The 11,511-nt window shown below is 40.2% G+C and overlaps 1 protein-coding gene across 1 annotated transcript in view; it reads right to left on the bottom strand.

The window, feature by feature from the left end:
* Nucleotides 1-5,641: 5,641 nt before the first annotated feature.
* The window catches only part of klf7a (Kruppel-like factor 7a), a 53,438-nt gene continuing 47,568 nt past the window's right edge, over nt 5,642-11,511 (bottom strand). Inside the window, exon 5 of the mRNA XM_004562561.3 lies at nt 5,642-10,765. Within this exon, the coding sequence (XP_004562618.1) occupies nt 10,714-10,765 (52 nt within the window). The 3' untranslated portion in view covers nt 5,642-10,713. The remainder of the gene's footprint in view (nt 10,766-11,511) is intronic.

Below are 11,511 nucleotides of genomic sequence, written 5' to 3'. Positions count from 1 at the left end.
ATCTTCTGCAGAAACCTGCTAGCAACCAAAGCAATGTGAAGGAGGTTTTCAGTGCAGCATCATGTATCTCTTTGCAACCAATTTGATGCTAGAGACTGCCAGCAACAACCAACCAACTAGTCACTAAATACATGCTCTTTCCTTGTGACTAATGCTTACCGGCAGGTTGCTGACTGGTTTCTAGACCTCCACGAATGGAGCTTTGACAACTGTTTTGACAGCCACTGTCAGCAGACTCTCAACCAATCTGGGAATATATATATTTTTCTCCCCTATTGACCAGTGGTTGCCAGATAGTTGCCAACAGGTCCTTAGGTCTACATGGCTGAGGCCTTATGTCCTTGATTAGGCTCCAGTATACAGCTAGTAAATTAACTTATTGTACTCGTACTAATAATGTTCATTGTTATAGGAAAATGACAACTCTATACTTTTTACTTTTTTCTGCTCTACAAACCTCTCTGAGCCAAGTTCTAACTGAGGCTTCTTCCTGCTGAAAGGGAGTTCTTCCTCGTCACTGTCCCCAAGTGCTTGCTGACATTGGATAAACAAAATTTTTACTGAATCAAAAGTAGTTTATTGGTTCACATTGTTGGTTTATTGGTTCATATTTGTGTATGATTGGGAGAACATATTTGCCTGTGCAACTTGTTCAAAGGATGAAGCAATTAGTTTAAAGAATTTTGTCAGATTACAAGAATATGACAGAAGAATCAACCAAAATTGCATTCAAAGAACCTTTAGAAAATTGCTTTTAGAGCCTAACAATAGGACTGGAGACTGGGGATTACCCCCTCCCCCCTCCAATCTCCCCCAATATATTGTAGTTAGAAAATCAAAAATGCCTTCTTAAATTAAATCCAAAAAATACCTTGATTTGATTTGGCACTAGGCCATCTGAGCATTCCTAAAGGGGGCTGGGTTGCTGCTAGGCATCAGAAGGAGGGATAGTAATGAAAGCTTGATGAGGATGCTTCTCTGAATCCACCAGCATGATTAGGCTTTAATTACAGAGGGCCACCTCGACATATTCCCAATAATTGGAAACACCTAAGAGCTTGCCTGTTCATGGCATGGAACCAAAGAATCCACGACTCACAAACACTGTTAGGACAAAAGCGTTGTTTGGATTTTTGATGCTCTTGAATTTGAAACTAAAGACTGAAGCCTGACTTCATGGATATCAGCTGCTGAGTAGTTAATAATCTTACTAAGGAGTTCTTGTTATCACTGGAGACAGTGGCAGATAGCACTGATGATTGGAGCATGGATTACGACAGGATGAGGGAGGCTTTAAACTTGTTGCAGATTCTCAGTATGCCGGCATCTCTATGTTGCCAGATGTGACAACAACATCACTATATGGCTGCCAGACACCTACAAGACACCCACAGGCATTGGCAGCTCCCTCTGTGAAATTTCCTACTGCACAACCTCATGTAAAATAAAGGGGGCTTTATATTCTACTGGTTAGGTGAATCACTGCCTTGCCTAAAGAATTCAGGTTTCTTTCATAACAGATGCTTCAATTCAGTGCTTCACACCATTTATACCCTCTTTCAGTGGTGGGAACCATGGCTCAGTCATTGTATATAAAACAAAGACAGCGTTTCTGAAATGTGCTCAGGTGTTTTGTGGGTGAATAGCAGAGCAGAGATATAGACGATTCAAGGGCATAGTCGTACGCCTGTGGGGTGCTGAACAATGACACAGTATGCTTAAAAAGCGGATTTTTTTTATGTGGTTTGAATTTTTTATCGTTAAATGATACATTTTTCATTTTAAGTTTAATTTCCAATTCAGAACTAGGCCTTTTCTTACAACCTTAATGGCCTCGTCTGTCAAATAATTTATAATTTACCTGCCTGATACCTGGGAAAACCAAAAACAGAGAGCTCTTTTGTTCATACAAAGCATGCGGTTGTCAATGATGCATGTACGAAAAGGTGTATGCACATAAAAAGGTCGACACCTTTTATTAAATTCTGATGCATTTACTGTTTATTCATATATTTACTATAGATTGAAATCCATATTTAGGATAGGATGAGCTTTTATCATGGGTGATGTGATCCTATAGTTTTTCCTGATTCAGATAAATGTTATCTTTGATGCAACAGGGTGAGGGGACAGGGTGAGTGAATACACACAATCAAGGATTCAGCAGCTCTGTTTATCAACTCAGTTTTCCTATTATTCAGATTATTCTGCTTGGCATCCCTGGTGTAATTAGCTGGATAACAAATCCACTTCTTTCCACACTGTGTCTGCATTAATTCCGTTGTATTCACTGAGTGTCAAGTGCTATCAGGAAAGCAGAAAATACATGGAATGTGTTGTTGTTTAATTTTGGATTTTCAATTCTAACTGTGTGATCTGACATGGTTTGGGGCTATTGTGAGCCATTTTTTAATGCTATTTCATCGGGTCCATCAGATTAGGCTCCAGTGTGAATCCTTTTCTTAGCCTCTAGCATGGCTTGAGGGATGATATGATATTTCTCCTGGTCAAGCCACTGCTTTGGTTCAGAAAGAGACATCTCAATAACTATTGGATGGATGCATTCGTGATCCACAGAGACTGAATCCTACTGGGTTTGTTGGTTCTCTTACTTTTCCGCCAATATTACTCACACTTGAACAACCAAGAGTGTGAACAATCAAAATAACCTATTTGCCATAAGTCCAACCAGCTGATTGATCCTTCTTGAGCTGGTTGACTGCTTGCCTTTATTTTGTGTCTTGTTTTTGTTGGCTTCAATATTTTGTGGAAATCTCAGGCACACTTTTTGTTTTGGATTGACACAAGATTGACAGGAAAACCCAGAAGTTGAGGGGTTTTTTGTTCAGTGAACTACTTGGGATTAGTAAAACATGAAGTGGATTGGATTTTTGCATTTGTGAACGAAATGAAATCTATGGGACTGAGATGAAAGAGGGTTTTTTGTGTGCGTGTGTATGGATTTATGAATATATTTTTGCAGTACTTATTGAAAATGCCGTTGGGGTTGATGCCATTTGATGTTCAGGTATTTTTCTTGACTTGTTTCAGGAATCAGACTGGCAGAAAGATAATCTTACATGTCAGGAGATAGACTAGGCTGGCATCACAGGTCTATAAGACCCAAACCCAAGTAAACTGTCTCGCTGCTTTTTAAGAGACAACCAAGATTTCACTCAGTATTACATAGTCTTTAATGCTCCACAAGCTACAGACATTCACCAACAGATGTCTGTACAAAATCTTGCAGATCCAGTGGCCAGAGAAGACTGTCAATAAAAGACCGTGGATAAGAACAAATCAGGAACCAACAGCCACACAGAGCTTTAGAAGAAAGTGGAGCTGGATTGGGCACACCTCAGAAAGCCTAACATCACTAGACATTACTAGGCAGGGCATGACCTGGAATCCACAGGGAAAAAAGAAGAATTAATGTCCAAGGAACACACGGAACACTGACCCTCCTGGAGGGATTGCAGGAGATCACCCATGTGCACTAGCAGGGAGTTGTCAAGTTGTCTTACGCTACTCATGGGGCAAAAGCTTAAGTTAGGCTAAGACAAACCTTAAACAACAGTAGTTGGGGTCATTTTTATAGGAAGAGGATTATGAAAGACAGAATCTGGGGGCTTAATGTGCAAATCATCTGCATATTTCTTGCTTTAGTCTTTCCAGACAGCCACTGTTGTTAGTGGCTTTAATATGGGGGGAACAATTTTGTGATTGTGGCCATGCCACTGCAACTTTTAGGCACTAGTACCAGGTTTTTATATGTTTTCCATCGACATTGTGTCAGTGCTTTTTTGGTGAAATTTCAGCCTTCATGCATTTTAAGAAGCATCCCCAATTTTAGATTCTGAACAAAATATTACGTAGTATTGGTTTGTATTATGTCATTTTATGTGCGTCTGCATCTATGAAGGTCTTGGTTTTATGGTAGCTATTCCCATATTTACTGATATCAGTGGCTCTGGTGTTGAATCAGCAAGTTTTTAAACTTTTTCACATACACAGTGTGGGTGCAGGTGCATAGCAAGTTGTTTCTTGGTGCTTTTGACGAACAAGCTGTCATTTTGACAATTTGGGACTGAAAATTATGTATTGTTACTATAAAAAAATAGTAGTTAATTTGAAGAAAATTACTAACACCAGGCTCTGTTCACCTTGTCTGCAATCCCTCGGGAGTTTCTTGTGGTTGCACATAGCACCTAGGTACTACCTCCCATAGCCACTGACTTTGGTGGTTCCAATGTTATGGCCAACAGTTTTGTGTTACATTGCCATTACCAGCTTTCTGGCATTGACACCGGTGGTAGAAATGTGTTGTAACCAGTTCTAGGTCTAAATCAGGCAACATGCAATTTAAGGCAATAGCACAACATCAGTGTAAAAATGGGGGGAGGAAATGGGACTTATGGCTTTTGAGTGAAATGGCTTTGATTGCCAAGAAATCCAGTCATTCATGCTTCCCACAATAAGTTATAAAGTAATTTTTTAATTTGTTTAACACCCATTACATTCTTGTTAGGCTCAGCTAAATGCTGCGAAAAAATCTTAGCCCTGCCAAGCTGCTACGGACATTTGCCATAATGGAGAGTTAAATGCACCGAAAGAATTTTGCCCATTGCCCTACAACAATAACATTACCCTGTATGATGGTACTTTTATGAATATATGTGCTAGTGTGAATGTGGTTCTCTGATCTTTTTCCTGCCAGAACACATTTTGACCATTTAGCTCTGCTGTGAACTCACATACAACCTCATTTCCATCATGGGGAATGAAAATGACGATTGAAAGCCATTCAGGGGACGTGCGACCTTTATTGAAAAATGACTCTATCGTTTCTAATTTCATAATGTGTCTCTGCGATTGACATAGTAGGTATATTTAGGTAGATAATATGCAGCCTGTCTGTAATTAAAGATAAAAGAACATTAAGTTCGACAGATACATGTAAGCTTCTTGATGAGGGTGCCCATTTCAATTAGGGAGCATTAAATGAAACAAAAAACCTTATGGGAGTTTCTCACTGCCAGACCCAAGGAGAATTAATACGCTGCATAGGGCCATTTACCAGGGAGTAATTACTCCCTAATTAGCCATTAGTTATTCGATTAGCCTTTTATCAGCTAGTCATGGTCAAAAGGCAGGAATAGCGGATAAGTCATCACCTTGGTTGGTACCAGATATAATTAACATGCTGTAGCTTCCTCGGAGGGAGACAACGAGAGTGCGCACTGAGGCAAAGTAAAGGTATTCTGGCCCATTTCCCGTGTTTGATCAAAAGAAACGATAAATCAGAGCCCTTTTTACTCTTCCAAGGGTGGTTTACTGCAAATAGCAGAAATAGGAGGATGTAAATGAAATTACCTGCCCACTTTTACTGAGCTGGTTTAACTGCAGCAAACCCAAATCACTCGGTCCCTGCGAGTGCTCTGGTCGGGCAGAAGAAAAAGCGAAAGGGTTTGTGGAACGTCCTCTAGGAGCGTATTGTTAACAATCTGAATGGCTCTGTGATTGAGACTTGATAAGAAATCATAAAATATTCTATGTGAAGATGGATGATTAGGTGCATATTGTTACAGGATGAAACTGCCATTAAAAGACCAGCCAAGAACCATGAATACTCCATGCCAAACTGCTTCTACCATTTATTACACATAATTACATTCTTAAATAAAAACGATTCACCGAACAGTTCCTTGCATAGAGATATTACAATACCAATTTAAAAAAGGAATTATGAAACAAACCGGTAACAAAAATAAATCTTTCTCATTTTTCCATAATAAAGAACATTATCGTACCCATACATCATAATATACAAATGATAAATTTGAAACACTTTTTACAGAGAAAGAAAAGGAGAAAGAGAACAGAGGAGAAAAATAGAAGGGAGGTGGAGGTGGAAGGGTGGTTGGGAGGCAGGTGGGTGGGGGGGGGTTGGACAGAGGAGAGGAGTTGAAAGGGATCATATCTGAGAAAATGGAAGGAAGGGGGTAGGGAGGCAAAGAGGAGGAGGGGGAGGAGGAAGAGGGGGAAGTGATGAGAGAATGCTGGTAGAAAAACGGGGGTGTGTTTGATTTAAAATTCAGACCTGGTGGAAACAGAAGTGGTGTCACACATAGTAATGCGTGTGCACCCCCCTCTGCTGAGAGCAAGAGCTGCAGTCTGGATCTCCGACTCTCACAAGGTGTAGGAAAAACCCACAAGGAGAGCGCAGGATAGGTGTTTGTGTCTGTATGTGTTTTTGTGAGTGCGTGGATTCGAGATGTGCTTGTACATATTTGCGCATTTGTGGATGCGCTCAAGCGTGTCTGCAGGCATGCGGCTTGTGTAGGTTTGTCTGCACATCTGCAATGTATGTGAATCCGTGAAGCGTGTATGCATGTACCTTTTGTGCTAAAAAAAAAACGGCTACTATACAGACTTTCGTGACCAGTGTTTCATCACCGAGGGGTCATCGTGTGAAGTATGGTGCACAAGCGAACAGAAAACAGCAGATATGCAAGTGGGCGTTCCAAAAAATTCAGAGTGCAAATACAAACGGACGAAGAAAAACACAGGCACGGCAGAATTAACAATCATTCATTAAGATGACACAGAACTGAACCGCATCCTCAGAGACGACATGAAACGACCTTTCCAAGAAAACACATTCACTTTTGAAATCCCAGTTCTCGAGCTCCCGGCAGATACATGAAGAGAAAAAATGTTTCTGTCAGCTCACAACAAGAGTCAGGCAAAATTTTAAACTGTCCTGTCATTGGGATCCATATCTTTAAACTTTTAAAATTTCAGTCCAAAATATTCCGCTATCCTTGAATAGTAAGGAGCGTGAACACACAAAAAAACCAAACCAAACAAAATAAAAATCTAAGAATAAATTAATAAATCCCCCTTTTCCCATTCAGTTGAAACAGTTCACTTCAACACCCTGTTGAAATACTCAAATACGCACACATAGAGCTGCCATCGATGATACAATTTTAACCCACAGGTTAAACTTGAATTCTTCATTTCATCTTCACATGAGGAGAGAAGCTAAGCAGGAAAAACTTGGGTCTGCTAGCCTGGTACGAAATGAAAGACTTCCAAATCATCATTTCCAAATATAAAATGCTTCCAGTATTCATGATTTTCTAATCTGTGTCTCAATTCCGATACTTATGTTAGTAATTTTCCATGCAGGAAGATAAATTGACAATCTACTAGTTAAGTGACGACGTATCAACCCTGTCTCCAGGTCCAAGCATTTACTGCATTGTCTGAGGCCGTAATGCTTTGTGCTGTGTTTTAGTTAATAGAAAAAAAAGCTGTTTTTAAAGTTTTTTATATTCATGTGCATCACGTCTTTAAGCTCATTTTTTAAAAGCTCATTATGTGCACTATAACCCAAAGAATCACTCTTAGGCTAGCTCAGATTTCAGTGACTATATTAAGCTTAGGACCAAGATTTTTCTTTTTTTTTTTTTTTTTAGCTAAACCACACAGCAAAAAAAATAACTAACCTCGAGCTGTGGACAGCTTCTTGCCTTCTTCCTCAACACGGAGAACAGTTTAAATCCATCATCTTCCCTGTGCTATTGCATTTGTATTAGCTATAGCTCTGCAGCTAGCCACCAGGTAGCACTTATTATGTGCAAATATCCATTTATCCCATTAGTCAAATGTCTCTAACTCTCCAAACATTGCTACTATTTAGTATTCCATCTTTGTTGTTGTCCAAATGTATAGCATTATTGTCTTTTTATTTATTTATTTATTTTTAGAATACTTCAGTTAGAGCATGTTATATGTAGTCCGCTAACTTCCTGCTAACATCTAACCCTGCTAAAGTTACTAACTCCTCTTTTCATGGATGGCTGGACATGAATCTTTATTGTTACACTTGAAAGAAAGCCATAGTAATTGTTTTTATTTGAGCTGAAAGAATTTCAACTGTTCTAAAGGTGTTTTGGGAAGGGAAGCAGCATTTAGACCTGGAAATGGCTAATAATGTCGGACTTAACAAGTGGATAGCAGCATTTTACCATGCCTCACTTAGCTAATGGATTTTCCTCAAGGAACACACCTGCAAACAGCAAGTATGGAAGTATGCAAGTTGAGACACAGCTAAATACTAACAGTAGTTTCAATCTGGAAGGCCTGCGAAAAATCTTGGCCTCCTTAAAACTAAGTGGTCAGTCTCTTTTGTCTTTGCAAATGGACCTTGCAAAGACAGGAGAGAGAAAAAACAAGTTATCTGACAGGTATTTGCTCAAGAACAAATAAACGTCAGACTTGCTTCCACATTTAGAATAAGTTCACTACGTGAAGGAGTTATTGACGCTGTATCTACCTTCAGAGCCACTACTATATCGTGTCTAGAAAATATTGAGCTAGACTGCACTAATGCACAAACTGTTATGTGCCTCCGGTGTAACAGAGTAAAGTAAATGTTGTGTATTTTATTCCAAAATGCAAACAGATGCAGGTTAACTTTTGCTTCAAAGCGAAGCACACAAATTAAAGTCTTAAAATAAAGAATTTACGCTTTGACGCAACTGTCCTCAGTAAAGTTTCGTCAGTATCTTCACAGTCTACTTTTGTTCAAGCTCTCTTCTGTGTTTACCTTCATCTGCGACACGAAGACATTTATGACCTTTTTATCAGTCTTGGTTGTATCTAAGTAAAGTCAGGTCACACAGGACAGATGATAATTCCAGTTTTCTCAGAGTGAATGTATGTGTCTCTTTGTGCGTGTGGGTTTCACTCCACTGCAGTTTTGTGAGCTGATGGAGCAGTTATCATTGCTGACTGAGCAGATCCGATCCTCCCCTAACACACTCCAGACCCACTGGAAATCCATACTCATGACCTCTTAGTGGTCCAGTAAAAGTTACCAGGTGTGACTAGCTAGTTTTCCAAATCCCATTATTCATTTTAACAGTAAAAAAGTATAAATACAAATGGTGCCTTGTATGATCTTACCAACCACACCTCTGGGCCCAGCAACATGTTAAATTTGTTTCTTCCAAAAAGTTCTTCTATTTCTGGCAGAGTAGAAATCTGCATTCAGTCCTACATGTTGATCGGGAATGTCCTTTGTTCTGCATAGGGCCATGTTTAAAGAGCTGTTAAATGGTGCTTTTTTTTTATTATTATTTGTTTCTCAAAAGGCTAAGAGCTGCTAAATTGGAAAAAGTAGTATGCAAGGATGGTACGAAAAGGACAGAACCTAGTGGCTAGTTAGTTGCCAATCACTCTTAAGTGCAAAGAGATCATTTTGGGCATCTACTGCAGAGGTTTTTTTTTTGTTTAATTGTTTTTTGGCTGCCAGTGAATTCTCCAACGCTGTCTTTTTAAACTGTTTTTTTTTTCTTCTTCAAAAAAACAGGAGAACTATTTCCTAGAAATAAAATAGCCTTTACGTACATAGTGATTTTCGTTTGTGTTCGGTGTGCTATCGCAGCAAGCTAGCTGCTTCAACTTGTGCATTTGGCTGTCCACGCTCATTTGGTACGTGAAAGCCATCGTTTGTTGAGTCCCTAATTAATTCCCGGTTCAAGACAGTGGATAAATTTTTACAAAAGTTTGCCAACAGAGTCAATTGCGCAACAGTTTTTTGACAACAACTCATTAGAGCTAAGATCCCAGAGAGGAAAAACACTCCTAAGAGCCATCTCGCATCTCATGAACCACTCAGTTCCAGCTGATGTTCTAGGAGTCTTTCGCAGTGTAGGTAACAGTGTAGGTAAGTTAGCCTTGCCTAGTCGTAACCGGTAAAAGGAAGTTCATAGAGCAAGCTAACCGCCTACATGACCTCAGTCAGTCTTCACAGCACATCAGTGGGGCACACTCCCATTTTCAAGTCTTCGAGATCTATTGGAACGCTCCATTCAAGCAAGTGCTCATATGCCATGAAGTCATAGGGATTTATGAATGGATTCAGTTGGCAGATAAGACAGATGTTTGATGAAAACTATCAAATATTTGTTGGATATATAAGAAATGGTGAATTCTAAAGGGTGTGGCGAGTATTGAGGGAGTGAAAGTCAGCCTTTGCGCTTGCTTGGCGGAACTGCTATTGACAATGAATGAACTCTTCTTTTCAATAATAATATGTGTTGTAACAGTAGTACTCCTCGCAGTACACCAGAGTTACAGTACAACTGGTCCAGTTTGGCATTGGTGTCCTAGCTGGCATGTGGAGCACTGCTGCATGAACAGGGCTGGAAGCATTTCACAGAGGGACCACAGCAAGGCAAAGACTGCAAAGGGTGAGAAATAAAAAGCTGCCAACTACAGGCACGTGGCCCACCGCTTGTCATGTCACATCCCCTCTGAGACACATATGAAGGGTGGGATGGAGCGTCTGTATAGTCCACAAAACGACACAGGGGAGTTGGGGGGATGGTTGTGAGGTGAAGATGTGTCACCGTGGAATCATGGACCAACTGGTCGTGCACAGATTGACAGAGCCACTTAGGATCAGTTTGTCTGTCTGCCTGTATTTCTGTCTGTAGTCCCTGTGTGGTTTCAATTTCTCCAGTCGAGAAAGACCAGATCTTGTGTTTTCTTGTTTTTTTTTTTTCAATCCGTCCTGCTGTCTCTCTCTGAAATCCAAGGTGTTATTTTTCTGCAGACGTTTCCTCTCTTTCTTCCACTCTGCCTCCATCCTTTTCCTCTCTCTTCCATCCACTCTTCCGCTGACCTCTCCCGAATCTCTCAGATGTGCCTCTTCATGTGTAGCGCCAAGTGATCCGACCGCGAGAAACACCTGCAACCAAAGACAGAGAAACAGAGAACAGCTTGTTAGCTCGTTACCAATGCAAGGGGAAGAAGTTTGTTTTGTCGATTGAGCTAAATGTTGCTGTTAGCTAGTGAGTGCTGAGCCACTAATGCACACGCAATTAGTATATGTGTAACTAATTCATAATCAGCATTTTCAGCAGCACTCCTAATGACTTCAGCTGCGGCATGAATAACTAGAGAGCCCGCAGATGGATCTGTTGAAACAGTGTGGTGGTGGTAGTGGTGGGGAGGAGGAGCAGCATGCAAAACATGTGCTGTAAAACGATAGCTAAATTAGATGAATCAAAGCCTCTCATCTGAAATCAGGCTTGCAGAATTGCTGGGGCGTAGCTGCAGAGTGAAAAATGGAATTGCTCTGGAAGTACGTCGGCCTATTTTTTTTTTTCCGGGAGGGTTTTAAAAATAATTTTTACTAATGATTATTTCAACCTGATTGCCACAAAGTGACATAATATATGCTTTCAGCTGGTGTTTTGTTTATGCCACACTTGCTTACATACAGATGCAGCCATTATGAGACCTACTTTTTCATCTCCAGATCAACAGCGTTTCTATGGCATGCTCGCTGAACTAACACTACAGCTTCGTTCCCCAGAGAAGCAGTGCTTTCCAAAAAGAAAGTGTTGCTTTCTTTTAGATAATTGGAAGTTGGATGTTTTGCTGATTAGTGTGTGAGAAATATTTTGGATGGAGGCGGAGGCTGGTTTAGAG

Source organism: Maylandia zebra, linkage group LG23 (genome assembly GCF_041146795.1).
Source record: "Maylandia zebra isolate NMK-2024a linkage group LG23, Mzebra_GT3a, whole genome shotgun sequence".
NCBI classification, from domain to species: domain Eukaryota; kingdom Metazoa; phylum Chordata; class Actinopteri; order Cichliformes; family Cichlidae; genus Maylandia; species Maylandia zebra.
The sequence above is the reverse complement of the archived record's forward strand: the minus strand, read 5'-3'. Positions and strand labels throughout refer to the sequence as shown.